Source organism: Manacus vitellinus, unplaced genomic scaffold (genome assembly GCF_001715985.3).
Source record: "Manacus vitellinus isolate BGI_N305 unplaced genomic scaffold, ASM171598v3 scaffold_31_pilon, whole genome shotgun sequence".
Lineage (NCBI taxonomy): Eukaryota > Metazoa > Chordata > Aves > Passeriformes > Pipridae > Manacus > Manacus vitellinus.
In genome coordinates, this window is record NW_021940379.1 from 7,992,290 (window position 1) to 8,020,275 (window position 27,986).

A 27,986-nucleotide genomic window follows, 5' to 3' on the forward strand; every position below is an offset into this window, starting at 1 on the left:
CCGCACCCGGCCCGCGGCGGCGGCAGCGCCCGGCTGGCGGGAGGCGGAAACCGCGTGCACCGCCGCGCCCTCCCTCCCTCCCTCCCTCCCCTTTCCCGGCGGAGGCAGCGCCACGTCTCCGCAGGGGGCCGGCGCCGGCGGCGGGCCCCAGTCGCGGGGGGGTCGGGCCGGGGGGGGGGGCGGGGGGCGCGGGGGCGCGGGGCCCGCTCAGGCCCGGGCGGTCGGGGCTGTGCGGAGCGGAGCCGCCGCGTCCGGCTCCGGGCGCTGCGGGCCCCGGGCCTCCCGCTGCCCCCGCCGGGCATTCCTGGGGCGCCCGCTGGGCCGTGACCGAGCCCCGGTGCTCTCTTCGTTTGGGGGGTTTTAAGCAAAATCGGTGGGTTTCGTGCAGCTCCCCCCCGTGAGGTTGGCGTGCCTGCATCTGTGTCTGTCTGTCTGTCTGTCTGTGCGCAACACAGGGGTACAAAAGAATTCTGAAGCCGAAATACTCGAGCCTTTGGTATCGGGAGTGGGATGTACAGGTGAAAGCTGTTCTCCATCACCCGCTTATTAAAACGTGTTTTATGACAAGGATAACAAACCATCTCGTGCTGGTGGGGTTCTCCCGAGGTGTGAGCAGTCAAAATCTTGCGTGCCTTTTGTCTGTAATTCCTCTTGGTGACCTGTCATGTGGTGTCTATTTGCTGTACAGCGGCAGTCCTTCTAGAAGTTTTATTTTAAGATTTATTATACTGAAAGTCTTTAAGAATCAATAACAAATCGCAGTGAAGGTGTTAAATCTTTTTCTGTTTGTGGAGATTTCTCCTTTGGAAATGCTCTCCAGGTTCCTGGCTCCTTCACAGCTCACCTCCATCACCGTGTTCTCCTGTGTGCCCTGAGCTGTTTGCTCAGTAACGTTTGGGAGATGGTGGTGGTGTTTTGGGTGACCAGGGCAGGGGGGCACAGTAGCAGTTACACAAGTACTCTCTGGAAATATGGAAGGAATGTTGCTCAAAGTGTTTGTGTTCATGTAAAAATGCAATCAAAATATTCCTGACTTGACATTCTCCCCACAGCTCCCTCTTTTTTTTTTTTTTTTTAAACCAGGGATTTCTTAGATTTCTTTAGTAATTAAGAACCATGACATTTTTTAATATGAATTCATCTGTCAGTAACTACTTGAACAAAATTTATATACTTGAAGGGACCGTGTACAATACAACAGTTTCTGTCAGATTTTATTAGTTGGCTGGATCTTTACCCACGGGTTAGATCTGCATGCCTGGAAAATAAATAGAAAATTCTATAAACTGTGTTTGGAAATCCTCCTCTTGAGTGGTCATAGGAGAAGGCAGTGTTGAACTGCAGCCCAGCCCACGTTCTGACTGCCAGTGTGTGCTGTAATGAGCAGTTCAAGTTCTGTGCAGTGATATATGCTTCTTATTCTGCAGCCAAGTAAACAGTAATGATGTAATTTAATTTTTAAAAAACTCTGAATTCTGTACTGCATTCTAGCTGAACTTAAATGGGAGTAGGTCCTTAAAATGAAATATATGGTATGAAAGTTTAGACTGTCATGTACAGAGCAAAATGCTGTTCTGAATCCTGGCTTGCTTCTTAAAGCAGAGGCCAGGGAGCCATTTCCATTAAAAGAGACAGTGATCTTAAATGAGCTGTCTTGCATAAATATTATCTTCATGCATTGTTATGCGGTGTATCAATGCTACTAAAAAAAAGCTGACCTTAAAAAAAACCCGTTAAACAGATCACTTTTTATCCCCAAAGCTGGATTCTTGGGTGTATTTCATTGGCTCTGTTATTACCCCACGTCCTGGTTCCATGTGTCAAAGCTGAGCTGCAGAGCAGTCTGTGGGCACTGCTTTATTTTTATCTCATATTTTCAAAGCTCTAATAAATGTTTGTAAACTTTGTTTCTAGAGGATGCAGGTCCTTGGTGATCACGACTTTGGCTGCGAGCTGTTCTCCTGATCTGGGGTTGGCAGCTGCCTGCTGCACACCACCAGCTGTACAGCCCAGAACTGTGCTCCCCTGGGACACCTGGATGCCGTTGTTGCTGATGGAGAGAAACAGGACTTGGTAGTTCACTTGGTGGCAAATTATTCAGAAGAAAAACTTTCCAGGGATCTGGATCGTTTTTACCATGGACTCCTCGTCTGTCCAGCAGGATGTTCACCTGGAGAACAGGAGCAGTAATGGGGCTCCTGGCAGCTCTGAAGAACTTCTGGATTGTAAATCCAAGTCACAGGCAGTTATTACAGATGAAATTAACAGTAAGTTGTTTCATGTGCGCCAAATAATTTCCTAGACTAACTCAGGTGTTTATACAGTCACATTTTATTGTTCAGGTGATGCTGAAGGACTTTTTTTCCTTGAGGTCAGGAATTTCCTGTACAGCAGTTTTAAGCGAGTTTGGTGAAGGTTCTGTATATGAGGAAAATTATTTTTGTTGTAGAACTTGTTCTTTCGAAAGCAAAACCCAACTATTAACTTAAGTATTGTTTGCTGTCAGTTGAGTATTTGTTGTTCACGATGTTCTCTGTCTTCTGATAGTGTTTCCAAAAGGGTAAACATGAAATTATCTAGAACCAGCAGTTCTGAAATGATTGTTATAGAGGAAGCTCATGACTGGAGTAATTTATTCTGGCAAAAGAAATTTTCCTAATAAAGTAGGTTGCTTAGGCAAAAAACAAAATGTACTTTAAAAGTCTCCCTAAACTTCCCTTTATGGAAGAGAGATGCTGGCATGTACTCTCCAAATTATCTCAAAATAACTTTTATATGTAGACGAGCTCTATAATAAAATAATCATGCAGCTGTTTACAAGAAATTTGAGAGACCACTGATCTGAGGTTATAGAATCAAACTTGAGTTGGAGGGGAGCTCTGTGGGTTGTCTAGTCCAGCCTCAGGCACAGAGCAGACCTGGTTCTGGAGCAAGATCAGGTTGCTCAGGGCCTTGTCCTGTTGAATTCTGGAAGTCTCTGCAGAGGGAGGTTCAACAGCCTCTCTACCCGTTGCAGTGTTCAGGTGCTTTCATTGTGAAAACATTTTCCTTGGGATGAGTTGGAGTCTCCGTGTTTCCTGGCTGGAGTGTGAGTTTGTGTTGGTAACGAGGCCTTGGTGGTGGTGGGTGGAGGGGGTGTTTTCCCTGTGGCTGTGTGGATACACAAAGGGTTCCTTGTGTGAAGGGAGGTGACGGGAGGAAGTTGCAGCCTTCCACAGGTTTGTCATCCAGTCCCAGTCGAGAGAGTGGAGGCCCGAGAGTTTATTTACATTTCTTACACTGCCCATTACCAGGCTGGCAGAGTGGAGTTATGTGATGATTCATTCATCTTTTATGAACTTGGAGATCACGTGTTCCTGCTTTCTCCTGTGTTGGACAATTGAATTGTGGCTTACAAATAGGTAGTGTGTCTTCCTACTGTTTTTATTCTAATTGCATCTCCTCTGTTCTAAAAAGACTGCAGCTGTATTGACTCTACTGCAATTAAATTACTTTGGTTCAAGTAGTGTTTAGATTCTGAGTGTCTCGTGGCCTCAGGAAGTTGCCAGGAAACCATTCCTCCAGAATTTTGCTCCAACATCTCTTTTGTATATGTATACCACTGACAGTAGTGAAGAAAAAAATGTAAATAAAGATTAAACCAGATGCAGCACTGGCTGCAGTTTCTGAGACATGGGCAGAAATGATACTTCTGAATGTGTGAGCTGTCTTCTTATTTTTGGTTTCTTGTGGCTATTCTTAGCGCTGACCTCTATTTCAAATTTGGTTTTGACAATCTTTTAGTTTGAAAATGTTAGTCATTACTAAGCAGTCTTGTCCTCTGTCCTCCTTTACGTACTCGTTGCACCCTCCCTTTCCATTGTACCTGTAACTGTTTTTGTGACATGATAATCTCAATCAGAGAACTGATTCAGGCTACAGTGGCCTGAAAATGTTTGTCTGCATGACAAATCAGATACTCAAAAGTGTTTTGATTCAAATCTTAGCGAGTTTATGGGTTTTGGCAGCCCAAGACTGAAAGCTTTTTATTTTTACCCCCATTGGGTTTCCTCATTCGGTTCCCTCTGTGCTGGGTCACTGTACAAACAGCTGTGCTGCTGAAGGGAGGAGGCACTGCAGAGGTGGGAACAAATGCTCAGGGGTGGGAATTTGTCTTTTCCTCTTCAAATTACTCTGCAGTGAAATTTGACTGCACTTCAAAGGAAACCTGCTTTCTTCAATAAGGAAAGGGAAAACAATGAAAAGATCCTACCCCCTTTACTTGTACTTTTTTCCATATGGCTCATTTAATTTCAGGGTGCACTTTAATGTTCTCCACATACATCATTGATTGATAATAGCTTTATTTTTTAGTGGTGATTTTGCTTTCAGAAGTTTGCAGTGATTCATTATATGGGGAGAAAAAGTTTAATAGAAATAGGTTAGTGGGCTAGTCTAATAATTAAAGTTTTACTGAATCTTTGTAATCAACTTTCTGGCTACAGAACATCATCATAGAAACACTTTGTTTTGGGAGGATATGTTTCCCAGTTCTAGTTTGGGTTTTTTCTTTCCTGTCATATCTTCCTTGAGCAGACTTTAAAAAAATGCAAACTGCTTATTCAAGTCTGTAGCTCTGAGAGGAGATGAAAAATGGGAACAGAAAACTTGATTTTTGCACTTGCAAATACTTTGTGATCATAAATGTCAAATATTTTCAAACATCTTTTAGAAAAAAATAATGAAGTCTTACATGTTATTCCAGTGAGTTCCAGTTACTCCAGTGATACATAGTGTGGGAATGAACAGAAAGGCAGTGGCTATTTCAGTACTCTGCTCATTTGAGATCTATAGTAATTAATTTAGATACACAGTTTTTTTGCAACAGCAGGTTCATAAATGTAAGTAGTCACCAGCCAAGCAAAGTAGAAATGTGTGAGAAATCCAAAGTATAAACCTGTGAAATGTTTAACTGGTTTTGAGTATGCATTTTTTCCTGATGGAAAAGAAAAATCTAATATTAGTAAGTGGGGATAAAATTGGCGTTAAAGTGGTTTTTGAATTGCATTTTACTTGGTAGATTTTAATTTTAATTGTAGATTTTAATTGGTAGATCTATTATTTTGATCCATGTGAGCTTTGCTGCTGTATTTTTGATGAAGACATCCCATTTGAAAAAATGTAAACTCAGTTTAAAATTGAAAAACTGCTTGGCTCAGGCTGGAAGTCAGGATGGTGGATGTTTTCTCCCCAGTGCCCAGCAGAATATCAAACAGCTGAATCATTCAGCACAGGCCTGCAGTTGTGAGTCTGATTTGTAGTAGGTTGCCCCTCAGAGTTTCTTACACTTGGTGTTTCATGCTTCTAAACCTAATAAGATTTAAAAACCTGTGTGAAGTTTTGAAGATATTTTTATATGATCACTTTTGAGGTCCTGATTGAAGGCAGCATGGTAAAGCAGTGAAAGGTACTTGTTCTGGTCTTTCTAAATAGAGAACTAAAAGTCCTTTATAAAATTTCTCCTGCCAGTTGCTGTCAGTAGTGATTTCCATGTTCTTACAGTTTAAAGGCAATAGCAGTAGCATTGTATTTGGGTGGAGGTGTGGAGATAAATGGGGTGGCTTAAGGGGTGGCTCAATAAGACTTTCTTTTGCAGCTACCAGTAATAACATCAACGAAGTGCCAAATGAGGAGGGAGGTCTGGAGATGAACAGCACAGTGGACGCCTGCCAGAATGGGCCAGAGTCGCTCTTCCCTGACTCTCCTGTGTCTTTTGACCCCACCAACTGTGAGCAGGGTGAAGAGTCATGCCCAGGTGTGACTGGTTTCCATGACAGCCTAAGGAAGTCTCAGGGAACTAGTGCTGAGGGCATAGTTCTTAGAAAAGAAGCTTTGCAGTCTCTCAAACTAAGTCTTCCCATGCAAGAAACTGAATTGTGTAAGCATCTGTTTATGGTGGTGCCCCTGCTTTCTCTTGCTCCATAAAGCTGTTTACTCTGAGCCTGGCTCTGGACTCCTCTAACATCATTTAAGCTTGAACTAAACTTCATTTTTGCAGTAAGCTTTTACTTAGAACTACAATTCATTTTCTTTCAGTAAACCACCCTCTGCTGCAGCTAAGGCATGTGCCTTACCATTTAAAGATGGCTCTTATGCTGAGGGGAACTCATGCTTTCTGGGGCTGAAGCTTTTCTAATCTTTCTGATTATTAGGAGTAACAGGTGACATTAAAAAAAAAACAAAACCAAAAAAAACCAGAACAGCAGAAACAGGGGATTTTAAGCTAAGTAATAAAGAGGGAAGAGCAATGAAGGGGAAGCCTTTATAATAAGGTGTCTAATGCTGTGGGCGTTTCCTGAAATAGTGTTTTTAAAAAGCCTTACTATGGGAAAGATTTAATGTGAGTTAACCAAAGGTAAGCAAATGTTTTTAGGGAACATCCTTCCCTGACTTGTAGGGAATGAGAGGACTGCATAGGTCTTGCTTAGTTTTATAATTTTAGTACTGTCAGAAATGCAGGACAGGTGAGATTAAATGACAGCAATATTTTTTTTCTTGCTGTATGATTTCTTGTCATATATGTGTGGGGAAACTACAGCATTTGCAAACTGAGCAGTGGAAGTCCACAAGCTTTATCAGTGCTTACACAAGTCTGTATTTGAAGGGGGTAGTTTGAGGTGCATGTCAATGGGCTTTCCTTTCTTTCCTTGCTTAAGCATGATGCATGTTGCTGATGGTAGAAGGGGCTTTTACCTTTTGCATCACACTTGCCTGTGTTGGCATTTTCTATTTGACTGTAAAGAAAACCTTTCACTTGCAGGCTCAGTAGAGTCTTCACTGCCATTGGAGAAAGAAGAACAAATCAGACTTCAGGCAAGAAGGCGTCTAGAGGAACAGCTCAAACAATACAGAGTGAAGAGACATCAAGAAAGAGTGAGTACCACACAACAGATCTTCTAGATTCAGTGTTTTGTGGAGAAGCTTGAAAACTCTACCCTTTCTGTGCTTTGAATGAAACCATTCAGTAGTTTTCTCAAATGGGAGAAAGCAGGTTTTTTTTTTTCTTCTTGACAGGCAAAATTTGGTTCTCTTACCTCATCAGTAACATACCATTTTGTGCTACTTAAAATAGGGGGGACAAAACCAAACACAAAACTTAAGTGACCTAAATGTTCCATTTTGCCTGTATTTTTCAGTTAGCTTTTGGAGTGTACCTTGAACATTTTCAACATGATATACAGAACCTTGATAGGGTTGATTGCTGGTGTAATTTACCTTGTTTACAAAAGGACCTGTATATCTAATATCAGTGTAGAAATGTAGAGCTTTACATCTTAAGTGAGAGCAAAATAAGGCTTTGATGCTACTTCAAAGTTAACATTCTGGAATTTATTGTTGACTCTTTGCTTCTTTTAGTCAAGTCAGTCCACATCCAAAAACCGGCCCTCCAGCACCCTGGATCCTGAGCTGATGTTAAACCCAGAGATCCTGCCGAGAGCTAGCACTGTAGCAATGACAAAAGAATACTCCTTTTTGCGGACCAGTGTCCCCAGGGGGCCAAAACTGGGTAGCTTGGGACTTCCAGCGTCCTCAAAAGAGAGGAAAAGTTCAAAATCTAAGTCCAGTAAGATCCGGTCCTTGGCTGACTACAGAACTGAAGAGTCAGACACCAGAAACACTGCTGGGAATTTTACTGATTTATCTGGTGGGACTCTGAAGCAAAGCAGAAGTGGTCCAACATCAATTGTTTCTGAGATTAGTCTGCCCTCTGACGTGGATGATCGAATAGAGAGTTCCTCCTTGGCAGGAGACAGCATTTCGGAGATCGACGGGAGTGAAGTGGCAATGAGGCTGGATGGAAATGAGAGTGACAGCTCTACCTACAGCAGCGTGTCAGGGAAAGGGCTGTACAGCAGTTTACAGAGCTCAGAAAGCAAACAGGATACTCCATATACAATAAATGGCCAGAAGATACACCCTGAAGCCATGGGGCAGTTCCCTTCCATCAGGGAGGTGCTGCAGGCTGCAGCAGTGGAGCATCAAGCCCAAGAGCAAGAAGTTAACGGGGAAGTACGGAGCAGGAGAGACAGTATTTCTAGCAGGTAAGAGTGATCCCAGGGCGTCCTTTGTTAGGCATTACACCAAATACCTGTTCTTCCTTCTTTTGCAGTAGCTGTTGGTATTTTTCGGGCACATTGAAGCAGACAGTTGTGGACAATAATTGTGGAGGTTCTGTGCTCCCAGTATGTCAGCTTATCTGCTTAAAATGGGATATGCAGATACAGAATTTAATGAAGTCAACCGTTGCACTGCTAAAAAACAAATACACTAGATTCTAGTTGCTGCAAATACAGAAGACTAAAGTATAAAACCTTAGCATGAATATAATTTTTTTATCTCTTTGTAACTAAGGTTGTTCCACTGTGGTCTGTGTATAAAGCCAGAAAAAATGTCCTACAGTCTAGGTCACACAGATAGTCTTATTCCCTCTTAATTTCAGTTAAACTTTTCTTCAACCAGATGAGTGCTGTATTCTAACCCTGTCACTGTGTATGTGCTGTCTCTGTCTCCAGTGTTTCTATGGAAAGCTCTGTCGCAGGAACTCATGATGAAATGCTGCAGGTTCTGAAGGAGAAGATGAGACTTGAAGGGCAACTAGAGGCACTCTCACTAGAAGCTAATCAGGTAGAAAATGAATTTGAAATTCTGTGTTTAGCAAATCACATTAATAGTTCAAATTAATTTTCAAGAGCCTCTTTCTCATTACTCATGGAATTGTGTTTTGTAAAAACATTATTCAATAAGGCACTTCACAAGGATGCTGTGGTGGGCTGACCCTGGCTGGATGCCAGGTGTCCACCAGAGCTACTCTGTCAGTCCCCTCCTCAGCTGGACAGGGGAGAGAAGAAATACAGTGAAAGGCTTCTGATTGAGATGAGGACAGAGAGATCACTCACCAGTTGCCATCACAGGCAAGAGAGACTCGACTTGGGGAAATGAGTTTAATTTATTACTGATCAAATCAGAGTAGGGTAATGAGAAAGAAAAACTAATCTTAAAAACACCTTTCCCCCCACCCCTCTTTTTCCCCAGCCTCAACTTTGCTCCTGAATTCTCTCCCTCCTTCCCCCTCAGCAACGCAGGGAAACAGGGAATGGGAGTTGCTGTCAGTTCATCACAAGTTGTCTCTGCTGCTCCTTTCTTCTCATGGAAAGGACTCCTTAAACTCTTCCTCTGCTCCAGCATGGGGTTCCTCCCATGGGAGTCAGTCTTCCATGAATGCCCAGAGCACCTCCTCCTCCTCTGTGCACTGACCTTGGTGTCTGCAGGGCTGTTTCTCTCACATATTTTCACTCTTATCTTTGCTGTTGTTCTTCTGCAATTTTTTTTCTCACTTTCTTAAATCCTTTATACCAGAGGCACTACCACTGTCACTGATGGGCTCAGCTTTGGCCAGTGGCAGGTCCATTTTGGAGCCAGCTGGCATTGGCTTTGTTGGACATGGGGGAAGCTTCTGGCAGCTTCTCACAGAGGCCACCCTGTAGAACCCCACTGCCAAAACCTTGCCATGCAAACCCAATGCAGATGCTGAAGAGGGTAAATATAACGTAAAGCCTTCAAAGGTTACTTTAAAAAAAAAAGTGGTCTGTCTGTGCTTTCCTCTGTATTTTGACTTTTCAGGTATTTGAAATATCTGATAGGTGAGATGTCACTTTAAAAAAAGAATTTCTTACAAGCAAGTATTCTTTGCCTTAGCATCTTTTTTAGTCAGCCATTAGTGTATTTTCTCTTATGACTTTTCTGTTTTGATTTTCTGGACACGCTCAGGCTCTCAAAGAGAAGACTGAGCTACAAGCCCAACTTGCAGCTTTGAACATGAAGCTTCAGGCGCAGATGGAGCACAGCCAAACCAGCCAGCAGAAGCAGGAATCTCTGAGCTCAGAAGTGGCCACATTAAAGCAGTCTTGCTGGGATCTGGAACGAGCAATGGCTGACCTGCAAAATGCCTTGGAAGCAAAGAATGCCAGTTTGGCTTCTTCAAATAATGATTTGCAGTTAGCAGAGGAGCAGTACCAAAGACTCTTGCAGAAGGTTGAAGATATGCAAAAAAATGTTCTCACCAGAGACAGCACAGGTGGGATGATGTAAATGTCAATCTTTAAAATTTGTTGTTCCATAAATCATTTTCTTTCAACATAATTCTGAAGTCCAGGAAGAGGAAGAAATTTTAAGTCATGTTTAATTGATGTCATACTACTAAAATGGTATGAATTTTAAGATGATTGTTTTTTTATTTTGTGTCACAGATGTGCCACAGTTTGCAAACTACCACTGCCAACTTGGAGGCATAAATATTTAGTCCAGTCACTGTTTGACAGTGCCCTAATTGTTTTCTTAGAAAATTGTACAAATAGTGATTTGTAAGGATGACTCTACAGGACACCTACTTCCTGATGTTTAATTAGTTCATGTTTTCTGCCTCTAAGGAACAATGAATGCTTGCAGAAGTGATTCATTTAGTTTAATTTTATTTCTGCTTATGACCTGATACTTCAGATTCTAACACTTTTGCAGGAAAAGCCAGTCTTCATGTAATTAGGCAGATATGCTTTTGTTCAAAAAGAAAAGAAAAAAAAGAAGCTGTGAACACGGCAATAATCCTTGGAAATTTGTGCAGGAAAATAGAGCAGTGGATGCTCTAGTCCAAGTTCTCTCTTTTTGTGTCTCCAGTTCACGATCTGCGACAGCAGCTGGCTTCCTTACAGAACCAGCTTCAGAAGGTGCAGCTGGAACGGACCACACTGACCAACAAGCTGAAGGCATCTGAGACAGAAATCACGTCCCTCCAAAATGTGCGGCACTGGTACCAGCAGCAGCTCGTTCTGGCACAGGAGGCCCGGGTCAGGCTGCAGAGTGAGATGGCCAATATACAGGTATTCTGATTCACTTGCACCTGGAGAACTGGGAATCTGTTCTTTTCTGTGTTTTTATCCAGAGGACAACCTGGTGGCCTTCTGCTATGGACTGACTGCACCAGGGCAAGGGGAGGGCTATGGGTGTCATCTAACTAGACTTCTGTAAAGCCTTTGACATGGTCCCCCACAGCATCCTTCTCCCTGCATTGGAGAGAGAAGGATTCAGTATTGGTGGATAAGGAGTTGGCTGGACAGTCACATCCAGAGGGTGGTGACCAACAGCTCAGTGTCCCGATGGACATTGGTGCCCCTCAGGGGTCTGCAGTGGGACCAGGGAGGGGATCAAGTGCACCCTCCAAGTTTGCAGGTGACCCTAGGCTGAGTGGTGCTGCTGACACACCTGAAGGACAAGATGCCGTCCAGGGGGACCTGGATGAGCTCGAGAAGTGGGCCCATGGGAACCTCCTGAGGTTCGAGGAAGCCAAGGGCAAGGTGCTGCACCTGGCTTGGGGCAACCCTGGGGTCAGCACAGGCTGGGGGATCAACCTGTGTGTTCTTCAGGTGGCAAGAGAAGGGGCCAGGTCGTGTTTTGTTCTTCATCCTGAGATGTTAGCTCACATTAATGATGAGGCATAGATTTAACCAGAGCACTTACCTTTGTGGATGAGAAGTGCCTGAAATAAGGCACACATGGATTCAGTGTGATTTTTTTTTTTTTTTTTTTCCTGAAACTCTTAAATTCGTTGGCCAAATTTTGACTGTTGGTGTTAATCTGTGACTTTTTTTTCCTTCCTTTAGGCTGGGCAAATGACTCAGGCAGGTATGTTGGAACATCTCAAACTAGAGAATGTGGCACTGTCTCAGCAGCTGACTGAAACCCAGCACAGATCCATTAAAGAGAAGGAACGCATTGCAGCACAGCTGCAAAATATTGAGGTATGGTTGTGGATGGTTTTCCTGAGTTATGTTCTGTCTAGGCTGTGTATTTATGTTTTGCAAACTCGAGGCTATTCCAACAAAGTAACATAGAATTCTTATGAACAGGTTCAGATGCTGCATTATAAAACCAGAAGATGTTTCAGAACAAATAAATTTGCATGGCATTATGAATAATAAGAGGGAGCAAGGCCATATATTACCCATTCAGTGGTGATACTTGCATTTTCAGATGTAAATGTTGTCATTTGCCCATTCATGAACTTTTTCAAGAGAAAGCTTAACTGGAAGTTAATCTAAATCAGTAATGTGCTTTTTAAGTGTGTGAAATTGCTCAGTAATCAGGTTTGTCCTTCTTGCCCTCCAGTAAGAAAAGTGGGGTAAAATCACTTTCAGAGCTCTTAGAACCTTAAATTCCACTGATTTTCAGTGACATTCCTGCTCCTGAGTCTCAAAGGGCTGTAAAGCAGCAGGTTAGTGGGAGCACCCCATGGCCAGCGTTCCTGATACGTTGTGTAAATGACAGGAGTTTGTGTCCTCTCAGTCGCTACACTGAGTAGCTGCAGCATCCCAGGAATCCCTTTTGCTTTAGAGTTTTTCCAAACAGCTTAATTTTAATAAAGATTCCTTTTCTTTGTCTTGTTTCATCAATTGAGAAAGGACATGGCGTTATTTAATAGGAATTCAGATTGTCACAAATATGCAAGACATTCACTGTTATTGTGAGGTGTCTTAAGAATATGAATGGGTGACTTCAGTAAGAGGATACAGGTGTGTAAGGGAGACATCAGAATTATCTGTGCTTGTGTCTTTCCTCTACAAATTTTCTTGATAATTTATTTTTTTTTCCTATTTTTTTTTCTTTTTCCCACTCTTCCCCCTCCATTGAAACTGTAGAAGTTGATTCCTTGCTTTTTCTGTGCAGGCTGACATGTTAGATCAAGAAGCTGCCTTCATGCAGATCCAGGAGGCTAAAACCATGGTGGAAGAAGACTTGCAGAGAAAACTAGAGGAGTTTGAGGATGAGAAAGAACAGCTTCAGAAAATGGCTGATTCTGCAGCAACATTGGAACAAGAACTGGGACAGGTAGACTGTTGTTAATCAACTTCCCAAGGGTTTCAAGGGAAATACTTGTTTGGCTGAAAAAGCAATAGTAAGTAGATGCTGAGCTCTAAACTCCTTTTTAAAACCTGAAAGATTGCTGCAAAACTGAAGTCCACATCAAAGTCACTCCATTTCAGGTGAAAAGCCTTTTTTTTTGTTTGTTTTTTTTTCAACCATCTCAGTAACAGTACCTTTTTTAAATTTCAGAACTACTGTCTTGCAGGTGCTGGGGTTTTTTAGTGAATTCAGTGTGTGATTATTGTAAGTATGGACAAGAACTATAGATCCATGTTCAAAGTTGTTAAGCAGTCAGGATATCATTATATACATTTACATTTAGAGCATGATAAATCTGCACTTCACTATAGAGTCCTGCTTCAACCTTGTAATGCAGACAGCATGTCAAGGGCTGGAATGAGATGAACGACGTGACAGCTCAGTACAACATTCCATGTAATGATCATTAATAATGCTGAATTTACCTGAACATCTACTGTGGACACATCTTGCAACTAAAAATTTTGAATACAGTGAATATTTTGACGATAACATGCTGCAGAAGGCAATCAATGCAATTAATAGAGAAAATAGAAGTGCCCTAGGAATGTTAAAAAATATTTTCACCTCCTGCTATTTTCTCCTAGAAGCTAAAATATTGATTAAAATACTTGACTTTGATTGGAACGCATTTGCAAAGATAACCATGGCTTTGTATTAATTTAATCTTAAAATACTTGTTCTCAGGTCAAGTTGACTTTGCATCAGCGGGATCTGCAGCTTGAGTCTTTACAGCAAGAGCACCTGGAACTGATGAAGCAACTGACCCTCGCCCAGGAGACACTGCACACGAAGGAGCAGTCCCTGGATGACCTGCAAACACAGTATGACGAACTGAAGGCCAGATTAGAAGAGTTCCAAAGTGATGCTACTTCTAAAGATGACACCATCCAGTATTTGCAGAACGAGAAGATTGTCTTGGAAGTAGCTCTGCAGGCAGCAAAGGCCAGTAAAGAGCAGCTGGACGAAGGAACCGCGCGCCTTGGAGAAGATACAGAAGCCACGTCGCAGATCCTGGAACAACTGAAGCAAGAAATGGCAGTCAAGACAAGCCAGGTAGTGCATCCCTAAAGGTACCTTATTTAAAGTAGCTGTTGCAGGGAAAGATTGCCACAGACATATGGCAGAACCATGAGAGGAGATTGGTACGTGTGAGTTTGTGTCCCTGTGTACTTGTGGGATTCAGCTAAGGGGAATATTTTAATCAGTTCCATCATTTTCTTTGTTTGTAGAGTGACACTTTGCATCCTGTTACATCACTGGTGACCTTAGGGTTTAATATCCCGTGGTACCTGTATGTGCTTGTGCATTTGTGTAGCATGGGATGGGAAGCTGAGGTTAATCAGTCTTGTTTTGTCTGTTTTCAAGAGCCACCATCTTTCTGAAATCTATCCATTTTAAAACACAAAAATTTTGAGTACAGGTGACAGTTCAGGAAGTAATTTTTTATTGTTCTCTTCTTCTGTGGCACTGTAAGCCAAACATCCTTCCTATGCAATAATTTGGTCACATTTAATTATGCCTTTTCACCAGGGCTTGTTTTCTCAAAGCCAACCAAGGCTTTTTTCTAGTCATTGAACAAGGACAAGCCTAAAGCTTATCTGTATTTTTTTTTCTATCTGCTTTAAATTATGGGGAGTCTTCTGTTCACACTCTAGTTTTGTAGTTTTGTATGCTCTGTGTCTTTTAGAGCATCAAAGCTTCATAGGAAGAGCTTTCTTATTGAATTCTGGTAGTGATGAGTTCCTGGTAATCTTTAGAGATTTCTTTTGAAGATAATGGGACTTGATAGTATTACCAATGGAATTATTAAAAAACAATAACAGTATATTTAACATGTTTTTCTTTCCTTCAAAGAACCAGCTGGTTTCTTCATTTGATCATGAATGTGTGAACAGATGCCATCCAGATACAACATCTGTACACTAATGACATGTACTAAAACTGCAATGGATAAGGGGACTTTGTGCATCCCTGAGGGTTAACAAGGCTCACTACCTGTGTGAATGTATTTCTGTATAAAATGTTGTGCTATCAACCACTTAGTCAGAAACAGGATCCTTGTTAGATTGGGCAGTTGGTACAAGGCACAGATGCTGTCACTGAAGAAGTCACGTAGAATATGACATTTGACATGTAAAGCAATGTTTGCTTTTTTTCCCCTTTGGCAGGTGGAAAATCTGCAACAAGAAAATGCCAATCTCAAAAAACAGGTTCAAAAAGTGAAGGAACAGTTCCTGCAGCAGAAGGTAAGCAAAAGCAAAGAAATTTCACAGACATAAAACCAAGGAATATACTTCTTTTTACAGTGAAGGCATGTACTTCTGGGGGAGTGTGAGAATATTTGAATCTATTCTTTATCACAGAACTATGTGACATTGAAATAAAGAAACTGTATAATTTACAGTTAAACTTCTATCTGTAACTAAAGTAAAAGCTGATCCACCAACCACTTCATGTTTTGATAGAACTTCTGGGAGTTTGCCAAATGATCCACCATGGAAAATCTCTCTAGTTTGTTGATTAGGTTTCCTTTTGCCAAAGCACTCATGAAAATCTTCAAGTGTTGTCATTTCTTTGCAGCATTGAAACGTGGTAGTTGCTTCAGTAATTAGATGGAAATTAAGTGCTTTATTTAAAATTTTATTTTGAATTTGCACAGTTTTGAAACATTCATTTAAAATTTGTATCTCATTAGCGTTGCACATATATGTGTCTTATTTATAGGGTGGCACCATTAATTTACTGCTTGATTGCTTATTAACCTAGTGCCAAAGTTTGGTTTAGCTTGTTAGGTTTAAGTTTGGGAAGGGTGTTTAAACTGTCAGTCACAGTTAAGCCCTCTTCTCATGGCAAAAGTTATTAGTGGTGTGCACGGGATGGTTAATTTTTGACAGTTTAGTTTTTAGAAATGACACCTAATTAGTGCAGTTCCATAAAGAATGTGAAGAAGAGTATCCCAAACTGCCATGAACACTCAGAGGTGGGGGTTTTTCATGAACTCCTAGTACAGAGTGTTATTTGATATCTGAGCCTACACAAAAGTCTTTGAACCAGAGTAAATGTGTTACAGCATCTAACGCTGGTTTGTATGACACACCTCCCCCAAACTAAAGGAATATCACTAAATACTTTCCACTAAATTTGTGATAAATTTGTAAGGCTGTAACAGAGGTGACATTGTCCTCTTGTAACTCCTGTGCCCAAGGTCATGGTGGAGGCTTATCGGAGAGACGCCAGTTCCAAGGACCAGCTGATCAGCGAACTGAAAGCTACAAAGAAGCGGCTGGACTCGGAACTGAAGGAGATAAAAAAAGAGATGCTGAAAATGCAAGTTGAAAAACAGTCGCTCGAATCCGAACACTCGAAGCTACAGAAGGAAGTATCTCAGGTTCACCAGCAGATGGTGGAAATAGAGAATCATCTTCAGTCAGTGCAAAGAGAACGAGACGATCTGGAAACACGCCTGCAGGTATGGGAGGTGTAAAGCTTTGCACTGGAGAGTGTTACTTCTGTTAACTTTAGAAATAAGCACAATGATCACCTACAAGATAAGGTTCTTGGTTACATACTTAATATTCTCTAGACATTTGAGCATTTACCTACCAAAATTCTGTAAAGACATGACTGCTTGACCACAGGAGTGATAGAGGTGTGATGTGGAAGTACTTTCCTTGGTCCCAAAGTGAACTCCCATCTGAGAGCAAAAACCAGACTAGAACTCTGTTCATACATGTTATGGTGGTGCCCTCATAGGGAAGAATTAAAAGAAGAAATGAAAGGGAAAGAACATGGAGAACTGTGGAACAATTTATATTTAGAGATTAAAGTGATTTTGAAATTTCGTGCTTACTCTTTTATTATCCAACATATAGCAAACAGGCTTTTGTTCTTACTCTCATGGGTGCTCTTTTCCTTCCTTTTAAGTCTTTGCAGTTTGATAAGGAACAAATGGAATCTCTTGCTGAGGCAAATCAGGCATTAAAACAACAAGTAGAACAAATGCAAGAAGAAGCAAAAAAGTAAGTGTTCTTTCAGCACAGACAAATAACTACAGCATTTGTTTTTCATATTCACCTTTCTAGCAATCACTCTTTTCCTATTCCCTAGTCTCTCCTTTGGGAAATTCACATAGTCAGACTCATGGCAAGATGTTGGCTGTACACTACACAGGAGTTGCATCTTTTCTGATTCACTTATGCTTTTAACCAGCAGTCTCTGCCATACAACATACAGATTGGAGCTAATCCTAATTACCATTCACTGAATTTTAGCCTTGACTGGCTAGAATGTTGGCATTAATGAGAATCATTCTTTTTTTTTCCCACTGGTGGTCACAGGGTTTTTATGATATCTGACATATCCATCAAGAATCATAGATTAGATTGGATTCTTACTCTAAATTCAGTGTTATTTTTAGAGATAGTAATATATTACTTCATGTTGGCACTTTAATAACTCTGACAAAGACCTCTTAATTACCCATACGTATTTTCTTAGAATGCTGTCAAGAGTTTCCAGGTACTGTCTTGCCAACCTGATGGCTTTCTCTGATGAGGGGGGTGACTCTGGGACAAAGGGAGAGAAGCGACTGTTGGTTTTTGTTGGGCCGTGTGGAAAAAAAATTATCTTTCAGTGCTGTTTTTCAAGCAGCTTCTGTTTTCACCTGGTGGTTTCTTTCCTTTCACTGCAGGGCCATTACTGAGCAGAAGCAGAAGATGAAGCGCCTGGGGTCAGACCTGTCGAGTGCTCAGAAGGAGATGAAAGCCAAGCACAAAGCCTACGAGAACGCCGTCGGCATCCTGAGCCGGCGGCTCCAGGAGTCCCTCACTGCCAAGGAATCTGCTGAGGCAGAGCTGAGCAAGCTCAGGGCACAGATCACTGATGGTGGACACGACCAGATTGCTCAGGTGTGCAGGTGTCCCGTGACACTGTGCAGAGACAAAGCTATCTTGTTATTGAATATAATCTTGAAATACTGTTTTACCCTGAAGTGATGAAAATATTTGGAATATAAAGCTAGATCATAACATGGTGTCAGTGTTCTGAGCACTGAGAATTTAACTACACTGGAGAGAGGTGATTTGGCAGGCTTTGGTTTGGTTGGTGGGGGGATTTTTATATTTTATTTGTATCTTTCAGATTGCCAATTGTAATCTGACCTCAAGAGGATCATTATCCTTTGTGCTAGATTTCCTGATTAATTTTTATTGTTGATTTGGTTTTAGGTTTTGGTTTATTTGGTGGGGTTTTTTATTTGTTTTTTTTTTTTTGTTTTTTTTTTTAAAGGATCAGTATCTGAAGATTTTCCAAAATTCTAAGTCTTACTGCTTTTTTCTTATTTAACTCATTGAGTTAAAAGTTTTTCAAGGTACCATAACTTATTCATATATGTTATGGCTGTGATAAGAAAATTAATTTGCTGGGGGAAGCTCCAATTCCTTGGACCAGTGGAGCAAGATATCAAATACACTAACAGCAGTAGCTGGATGCAGGGGTGGAAAGCTCTGAGCAAGACCTTTAAATTAAACACTAGCACCTCATTTCATATTTGCTAGGGAAGTGGGCTTTTAACCAAAGCAAAAATCCTGTAGATGGGTGAGGCACTAACCACACATGTGATCCCTTTGTCTTTAGGAAAAGATTCAAGCTCTGAAGGCAGAATTGCGAGCTGTGAGCAGCAGTAAGTTGATGCTGGAAAAGGAGTTGCAAGAAGTGATTTCACTCACCAGCCAGGAGCTTGAAGAGTACAGAGAGAAAGTGCTGGAACTTGAGGATGAGGTGATTGCTTGAATTTGCTTGGTAGATGAGTATAAAGTGCCCAGGAGACGGGGAGAAATTTTAGTACTGTGATTTTATTCCAACAGTGCAGGAAATCAGAATCTTAGATAGGAAACATCATGTCAGGGATACTTGCAGATTTTTCTGCCTTGTACTGGCTCTTTGTGGTTTCATGAGTCATTGTCGTATAGGGAAAAAGGATGAGAGAAAAAAATAGTTCCTGTATTAGATACCAGCTGTGTCTGGTCATGAGACAGTGAGGATGCATGAATCATTACCTTTTGGAACTATCTGGAGTCATGGATCCCCAGTGATTTTGAGGGCAGGGTAGTGGTGTTCAATTGTAGAGTTTACACAAAAAAATTATATATATCGACTACTCTTGATCTGCATCTAAGCAGTACTCCTGGACTCTGCTTTCTAGCAAGCATTTTAGTCTTCCAACACAAAAAAAATATCAAATTGAACTTATATTTAATGTTCATTAAAAAAATTTAAAAAGAAAAGAGAAAAGAAATCCCGTTCTGGAAAAGCAAGACATTTAATGAGTTTAACTCACAGCTTTTTTTATGTAGTAGACTGGAGTGATTTGGTTATGCTTGTTTGGTTTGTGTTTTTCTTTGACTGTAGCTTCAGGAATCTAGAGGCTTCAGGAAGAAGATAAAACGTTTAGAAGAAATTAATAAGAAGTTGGCCCTTGAACTGGAGCACGAACGTGGCAAACTTACAGGTCTCAGTCAGTCCAACGCTGCTCTGCGGGAGCACAATAATATCCTCGAAACAGCTTTGGCAAAGAGAGAGGCAGACTTGGTGCAGCTGAATCTGCAGGTATTTGACTTTCTGACCTAACAACTTAAGAAAGGAACTAGCTCATATGATACAATGTTGGTGCACTTTCTCCAGCTCTGGGTCCCCCGTGTGTTGTGTAACAGCAGCAGTATGGGGGGCTAAACCAGAGATCAGAGATGGGACTTTGTTTCCTTTGAAAAAAAAATTATCAGAATGGCACTACAATATTTGCAGTAGTGAAAGTGTGGCTCACTTTAGTTAGTTGGAACATACAGACTGTGTTACATACAGATTCACTGAGATGGACAATTTTTATGCCAATAGTAGTGTATTCATGGGGTATAAGCAAATGGGAACGTAGGCAACGAGCTGCCATTTAACCACAGCAGCTTTAAGGTTAAAGGGTACCATGTGGAAAGAGTGATCAGTGAACAGCAGAGAGACAGAAAGTTGGTTTTGCAATCCCTGCATTGGCTTGTGTTTGTATTGCCTCTTCTTCCAGTGAGCCCACACAAAATGTGCATTGATTTTTGTGATGATGTGCTACAGGTTCAGGCAGTTCTAAAGCGGAAAGAGGAAGAGGATCAGCAAATGCAACAACTTATTCAAGCTTTACAGGCTTCCTTAGAGAAAGAAAAGTTAAAAGTTAAAGACCTTCAGAAGCAGGTAATGGCTTATCTTTTGGTTTATTTGCTTAGAAGGTGATTTAAATGTATTTTAAAAGCATCTTACAAAATCTATGCTTTATAACAGACTGCTGCTTGCAGGGTCTTTGTCATGATGGATAGTGGCTGAAAGGTCAGGGATGTCTTCTCTGTTGTGCCCTGTGTTAGTCATACTCATTGACTATCCAGAAAGTTCCATTATGACTTGCAATGCATGAGACCTCTTAAAGTGATGATACACCATCCAAAAATTCACAATGAAGCAGCAGTCTGGCAAACAGGCTTCTTCCATTCTAATTACAGATCGTCATTAATCGCCATTAGCATTAATAAAGACACCAGCACTTAAGTTTTTCAGACAGAAAATGTCAACAGCTGCACAGTTTCCTTCTCGATTGGTTTTGTACTGCTTTAGTCTAGCTCACCTGCAGTGATAAACCAAAATAAACCTGCCTCTTTGTTTTTTTTCCCTGCAGGAGGCAGCGGCCAAGGCGGACGCGGCGCACAACCGGCGGCACCACAGGGCGGCCATGCTGGAGCTCAGCGAGGTGCAGAAGGAGCTCCACGCCAAGGACCTGCTCGTCCAGGCCCTGCAGGCTGAAGTGGACAAACTGCAGTAAGTAAAGTTCTTGGACAAGGTTCTTAGAGAACAGTAATTAAATCCTCTGGAAAAAGCCACACCTTAGTGAATTTTCGGCTTTGCCCCTGTGGAGTGGGTTATGTTGAATGTTCAGAGCCTGACTGTGAGATGCTTTTTGAACTGCATTTTTCTCCCTTTATCAGTCAGTCCACTGAATGCTGAAGTGAACTGTATTTAGGCTTCACCATCTGCTTTTTTTCTACTTTCAACACAGACTTGTACTATTTCATGTTACTAGTAAGGATTAGCATTTCATATATGTCCTATTATTGTCTCTTTCACATCCCTGACAAACTACATAGAGGATTAATTTGATTGTTGACTATATTCCACGATATATTACAATTCAATTTGTTTGCTTGTATAGAAGATGTTTTCTTAAATTGTAAGAAGTTTTCAGACCTACATGAGAATGGATATAAGGTTAACCCTATTCCTCCTAAAACCAAGCAAAATTGCTGACAGGTTTTTGTTTTGATTTTTTTTACTGCATAATCTGTTGTTTGTAACTGGACTATTACCAGTGGTCGAGGAATCTTTAAAATTTTTTTTCAATATTTAATTATCTGTTTCATAAAATCTTCTTGTGATTTCACTCTTGCTGTGAATGTGTTGGCAAAGTCTTCAGTCAAAGCTATAACTAACCAGTTCCACGCACTGTCATGGCACTTACAAGGCTAACCCAGTGAAGTACTTGTTTTAAAGGACAGGTTGAGTAACTGCTGTGTCTGTTGATCCTGCTGTGCAGGGCAGAGGATGAAAAACATTCCCAGGAGGTATCACAGTTTCAGCAAGAGCTGGCAGAAGCCAGGGCTCAGCTCCAACTTCTGCAGAAGAACCTGGATGACAGGCTTAGTGAACAGCCTCTAGTAAGCCAAGAGGTAAAAAGTGAACACTGATTGTGTTCACCCCTATTTATATTGCACTGTATGACTTTATCTTTAATTCAGCATTTTTAATGGAGTTTTAATAGGTTTTCCTAGAACCAGGAATGGTTCATGAGACATAAAAATATATTTTAGATTTTGTGGTTGATTTCACCTGTAGATAATTCTAAAGATACTTTTTTATCTGCCCTGGTAGGTGGAAGATCTCAAGTGGGAAGTAGAACAGAAAGAAAGAGAAATTGAAACACTTAAGCAGCAGTTGGACATGACTGAACAGCGCAGCCACAAGGAGTTAGAAGGGATGCAAGTTGTCTTGCAGGTACTTAATGTGCAGCCAGTGGAGATTCTGATGGAATTATGGTTTTCCCCTGAAAACTGGAAAAAAAAAAATTATAAAACCAATAATTGGCTGAAATTTTTATACTGTTTCTCTATCTTACATTGATTTTCCTCCCACTTAGAATATCAAGACTGAGTTGGAGATGGTGAGGGAAGACCTGTCAGTGACTCAGAAGGATAAGTTTATGCTGCAGGCCAAAGTGACTGAACTGAAGAACAGCATGAAGTCATTGCTGCAGCAGAACCAGCAACTGAAGCAGGACCTGAAGCATGGCAAGATGAAGAAGGTATTTAAATAGGAAGAACACATAGGAAAATACTCTGTTAATGCTCCTAAATTACCTACCATGAATGTGCCTGTGGTTCCTGCTCTGTTATGCAGATATGTACCAGTAGTGTGATGTGAGACTCTTTCTAGGTAGTAAAAATTACATTGATGAAATAACTTAATTGTATTTCTGACTTTTTTCCTTTAACCAGAGGAAGGAACTCAAAGGAGAGAATAACTCTTCCAATCCTGTGACTCCAGTCAAGATTCCTGATTGTCCAGTGCCTGCTGCCTTGCTGGAAGAACTGCTGAAACCATCGACAGCTCTGAGCAAGGAGCCTTTGAAAAACCTGAACAGCTGTCTCCAGCAATTAAAGTAGGACCTTAGTTAGTTATTTATTTGTGTTATTTTCAACCATAACTTCAAAAATGCTTCCAGGAAACCAGCTGCCAGCCTAAGGGAAAAAAGAATTTGGAAAATGAATTATTTTATTAGGACTATATTTAGGACAGTAGGATGTTCTGTCATTGTAAGTGCTTGCTTATATGACCATTACCATGGCAAAAAAAGACTTTACAATAAACTAGACAAAAAGTCCATCCTAAATTGTACACAGCAGAACAAACCAGAAACAACTATTTCTAGTTTTTGCTGGTGGAAAAGCTGGTGTTTCTCTCTTGCCAACATCAGAAAGGCTGCTTGCAGTGGGAGCCCAGGCAGTGGGTGTGGTAATAAGTCTCTACTGTCTGTCCAAAAATATGTGAGGCAAGGTACAGGAAAGCTACAACTTCAGGGAGATGGGGAGTTGGGGTTATTAGGAGAACTGAGCCACTCTCACCACCTCAGTTGATGTCTGAGGGACCCACAAGCATCGAGTCCAGCTCCTGGCCCTGCACAGGGCAACCCCAAGAATCACACCACGTGCCTGAGAGCATTTTCCATGCTGCTTTCCTCCCCTCTGCCTCCCATGGTGTTGTTGTTCCATACCTGCAGGAGCACTGTGGTTCAGGTTACAGTCACTAAGTGCCTTTCCTGAGGAAACAGTGCTCACCATCCCTGGCACTGAGTACGTGCAGCAAAGGAGCTGCTGCATTGCTGGCCCTTACTTTGGAATTAAGCACACTGTATTTGTTTTGCTCTAAATTAAAGGAGACAATTCCTAAGCTTCCTGTGGATTTCTTTCTCTTGTTATCAGCTGTATCTCAGGTAGTCTTGGAGTAGATATCAGGAATCAGAGGTAAACTTTTGATCATGCATGTAGCTTTTAGTTTTCTGCTTGTTAATTTTTGCTTTTTTGTTCTCAATACTTTCAAGGCAAGAAATGGACAGCCTTCAGCGCCAGATGGAGGAACACACCATCACAGTACATGAATCCATGTCTTCGTGGACTCAGATTGAGGGGAAGTTAATGGACCTTGGTTCTACCAGTCCTGCACCTGCATCAGACCAGCAGGAGATTCCTACTGTAGATGAAAAGAAAGAGAATTGTAGTGTTAATGACAAGGAAGGTTTGACACTATAACCTCCTCATCAGCTGTCCTTCTTCCTACTGCTTTAAGTATATAAACAAATCTTTATAAAAATTATTTATTTCATTTTTTTAAATGGTGTTCAGAGTTGTGCTTTTGCCTGTAGAAGCAAAAGGCACAGATTTGAGAAACTGAGGTAATAATAAATGCAGAACGTGCTATTCCAAGGGTTTGTTTGAAACCTTGCCATAATTCTGTCATGCTGGGGACTGCCAAGTGCTGAATCTAGCTCAGTTGTGGGTTTAGTAAGAGATTCACATGAAGGTTTAAAATGAGGTCAAGAGGAGCATCTGGTTCCAGGTCTGTATTTGTTCAATCTAGGTGATTTTATTGAGGAACTACTGTTAATTTTGTAACATCTAGTTTTTTGTGTTTGGTTTTTTTCTTTTTTTATTTGGGGGGAGAGGGATGTGTTGTTTTCTCCCATCTTTGGTTGTAGCCAAATTCCAGCAAGTTCTCATGTCCAGCCGTTAGCAGTGGTTGAGAACTGGATATGCTGAGCATCCTCTCTCTTCCCTCCTGTAATCTCAAAGTTCAGATTATAGATATCTGTATTTAAAGAGAAAAAACCCTTCATTGTAAGCTATTTCCAGTTATGAAGATGACCTCTGACCTATAGCAAAAGAAACAAGACTGTAAAGATGAGCCATGCAGAGCAGTTGGTGTCTGTGGCAGATTTGCCTGGGATGTTTTCTGAAGTACTGGTTTTTCCCTTACAGTTGCAGGCCAGTAGTGAGCTTTGCTTCACTGCACAAACACTTTGCACCTTTTTAGTTCAAGTTTTGAAGTAGACAGACACCCTTTAAAAAGTATGTGTGTAAAAAAAAAAAAAGTATATATATATATAAGAAAAAGATCATAATTTTCTGACTTTGAATATCTGGTTTAATATGCTTATATACTGTAAGTTAAGGCTGACGTGAGGGTTTTGTTACTGTCATTGTTTTAATGTTACATTTAAGTTTGCTCTTTTTCGACATACTGTACAAATGTCTTAGGGAAATTGGCTCCTAAAGCCAGAGCTTTCAGAAATGTAATTATTTTTACTTTAAAAGACATAATTATAATGCCTATAAAATTATTATTTTTAATAGCTTTATTTTCCCCCCCCCACACTTGCCCTACTTTTTGCACCCTCTATTACAAGGTGTCCACCACGAATGGAAGTGTTGGTACTGTGGCAGCCCCTCTGCAGAGCACCTTGACCAGGTGATTTTTAAAGCAGCTCATTTCAGATTCCTTCCCCTTTGGTCCCATTCTCCAGGTGGTTTGTAGTGAGTGATAAGCCCACGCTGTCCTCATTCAAAAATCCAGTGGAAGGGTCCTGCCTCGCCAAGTGTGCTGAGTTCTAAAGCACAAATCGAAATACATGGGACATTATTTGAAAGATTTAGTAGCCACTCCTGTACTAGAATGTTTTTGTCCTTAAAACATAAAGAAAACAGGTTAGTTATATCCACTATAGTTTGGTGTTTGCAAAAAAAAAAAAAAAATCTAGTAAGTACAAGTGGATTCAGTGGCTGGGGGAAAAAAACCTGTAGTTCATGTATTTTTCCAAAGAGACTCTTTCTGCTTTTGGATGGGTTTGGTTATTGTGGAGGAATGGGAAGGATATTGCAGTTTGTTTAGCAGTAAGACAAAAAATAAGCAAACAAAGAAAAACCCAAACCCACTTATATTTATCTAAAGTCCGATTTCTCATAATTACCAGTTTAAGCTCTAGTCCAGTTGAACACTTTGCACTTAAAGTGTTTATTCTGAATGATTTCATGCCCTTCAGCTACTGGATTTTGACTTATATTTTATTGGGATCAAAGTCAAGTGGTGCTGACAGTCAGGGGTTTGGAACTGAAGGAAGAAATGCATTTGTGTGGCATTTGGTGCCCATCCTACAGATCTACCAAACAATTCAAAGAGAAGTCAAAAGCTTTACTGACTAGCTTAGACATGGTAGTGTCTGCATACTGATGCAGTCTACTTTGTAGAGTAAATGGTACTGATTATCTCACTGTTGTCATGTTCTTGAAGTTACCTGTATATTAAACTCAAAGAAGAAAAAAAACACCTCAGTATTGTTAAAGAAAAAATTAAAACTATTTAATGAATAATATATTCAGGACAAAAAACTACCAAATGTCCAGGATTTAAAATAATACTTGTGCAGCGTTAATGTTGCTGTTCACTTTATTAAATACATTGCCTACAGTTAAGAATCTGTTAGGTTTTAATCTGTTAAATTTGGCAGCAGTTGTATGGATAAAGGTTTTATCTGGTATCAAAGAAGCCAGAATTGTTATAAACTTGCATAGTTGTTCTGAATGTCTGCTCTCCTTTTTGTATCAGTTCTGCACTCTGCTGCATTTCTCACTAGCTCCTGAAGCCATCTGAGCTTGTACAGTCCAGTTCCCTTAGATGTGTTTCCCTTGTCAAGATGAGGGAGCTGTTGTGCACAGATTAGATTCCCACAGTGACCCACCTGCTTCTGGAAGTACCTGGATGGACACTGGGTATTTTTGTGTTATATTCAGCCTGTGTTTTTTTCTCTAAACAAAAGCACCATGTCATTTACTTTAATGAAGGATAGACAGTGAGACTTGAGGGTCTAAATCTGGTGAGGTACTAAGTCATTAGGAAGTCTTCTAGAAGGAGCAGCAGCATGTGATAATGGCAAGGCCTTTTCTTTGAAGCTCATCAGTTAAGTTTCCTAATTATCCAGAGCAGTAGTTGCCGTTTTATTAAAAAGCCTCACCCTGAGCATGTTTGGTCTGCAAAGCTTCAGGTCTCTCCTGTCTAGGCAATAAAACAAACTAGTTGTAGAAAGGAAAACTGCCTCCCCCCTCTGCCTGTCACAGCACTGCCAAATACATCAGAGGAGAATCTGAAGAATAATATCTTAAAGATTTTTTTATTTTCCCTTTTCAAGCACTGCAATAGAATGTATTTCCTGTGTCTGTCTCTTCAGTAGTTGCTGCCTACTAAACTAGGTCTTACTGATGAAGGAAAAATGTCACTGCAATGTGAGAATGTTCCCAAGTGCTGAAAGCTGGTAAATGCTGCAGTGTTACTTTTTCAGATGCTGTTGAGTTTTTGAGGACTCTTGAGTAACTGTGCATTCAAAAAAAAAATCACAACAAAGACCAGCAAACCCTACAGTGGTGAGAAATGTTACTGAGTCTCTGGTGTTGCTGAACATTGCATAATGCTCCATTCTGTTGTCTTCCAGATTTCTTGGAAATATTTGTGCACTGTATTTGGGATCAGCTGAGCCCCTTATCCACTCATATAATGATCCCATACTGTTTATTCAGGCAATATCCTAGCTGAAATCTGTGAGACTTTCACATGTGTAAAGTAATATCAGGGATGAAAGTTCTGGTGTTTGTAATTTCATGGATTATGTATTTCTCCTTAGAGGAGAGAACTGCAGTGGCATGGGTGCTTCAGTGCTAGCTGTGACAACATCAAAGGTGTGCTGGGGACAGACTATTATCAATGTAAGTTTAACTTAAAGATGACAGATTCACTCCTGGTGATGCAGAAGATTGTGATGTATGTTTATTAACCTTGTGGGGAAAGTGGGAATAGTTGCATGTGACTTATTGTGACCAGAGCCTTTAAATATTTTCATGTGAAAGGAATTACAGTCCAAAGGAATTACTAATGCTCATCAGCATCTCTCTGTCTCTTACTTATGTGTAACACTTGAGTCTTGGGCAGCCTCATTTCCAATGCAGATGCACAGATTTCTAAGGAAGGGAAGGATGTTCTGGATATTGTAAATGAAATGGTTCTGTTTCATATATGACATTCAGTAATGTCTGCTTAGCCTGTATTTGTAAAAGATAGAAATTAATCATTTCATGTTCTTGAATGGATAACCCAGGGGCTGGAGGAGTTACACTATGTACATTTAATGTTTATGATCATACAAAGCATGTTGATTATAAAAATTATGTGCATAGGGAATTCCTTTAAAAGTTTTGTGCAATAAACTATTTTTGGTAAAGGGCTCCATGTTGTTTCTCCTTTAAGAGTTACAATCTTTGATTTGGTTTGGGGCAGTAATTTTTATGTTTATTAATTTTTCACTGTTT

General features: G+C 40.8%; 1 protein-coding gene across 2 annotated transcripts; it reads left to right on the plus strand.

Annotated features, from left to right (window-relative positions):
• The first annotated feature begins 503 nt into the window (after positions 1–503).
• On the plus strand, positions 504–27,902 carry GOLGA3 (golgin A3). 2 transcript variants are annotated; one of them, XM_018076385.2, is made up of 24 exons: positions 504–518; positions 1,915–2,267; positions 5,636–5,917; positions 6,800–6,912; positions 7,396–8,081; positions 8,553–8,664; positions 9,808–10,114; positions 10,711–10,913; positions 11,694–11,831; positions 12,757–12,918; positions 13,681–14,049; positions 15,165–15,242; positions 16,202–16,465; positions 16,921–17,015; positions 17,687–17,903; positions 18,631–18,774; positions 19,405–19,602; positions 20,113–20,229; positions 20,705–20,844; positions 21,617–21,749; positions 21,952–22,074; positions 22,217–22,381; positions 22,575–22,738; positions 23,678–27,902. In XM_018076385.2, exons 2-24 carry the CDS (start codon positions 2,138–2,140, stop codon positions 23,883–23,885), a joined length of 4,548 nt encoding a protein of 1,515 aa, XP_017931874.1. In that variant the 5' UTR covers positions 504–518; positions 1,915–2,137; the 3' UTR covers positions 23,886–27,902. The 2 variants fall into 2 exon arrangements, with proteins under 2 accessions (XP_017931874.1, XP_029816975.1); XM_029961115.1 differs by having other exon boundaries at positions 5,636–5,794.
• Positions 27,903–27,986: the final 84 nt, after the last annotated feature.

Coding starts and splice junctions, on each gene's coding strand:
- GOLGA3 (XM_018076385.2), top strand. CDS start 2,138: ATGGACTCCTCGTCTGTCCAGCAGGATGTTCACCTGGAGAACAGGAGC. Junction 8,082..8,552: donor AGAGACAGTATTTCTAGCAG/GTAAGAGTGATC, acceptor CTCTGTCTCCAG/TGTTTCTATGGAAAGCTCTG. Junction 14,050..15,164: donor TGGCAGTCAAGACAAGCCAG/GTAGTGCATCCC, acceptor CCCCTTTGGCAG/GTGGAAAATCTGCAACAAGA.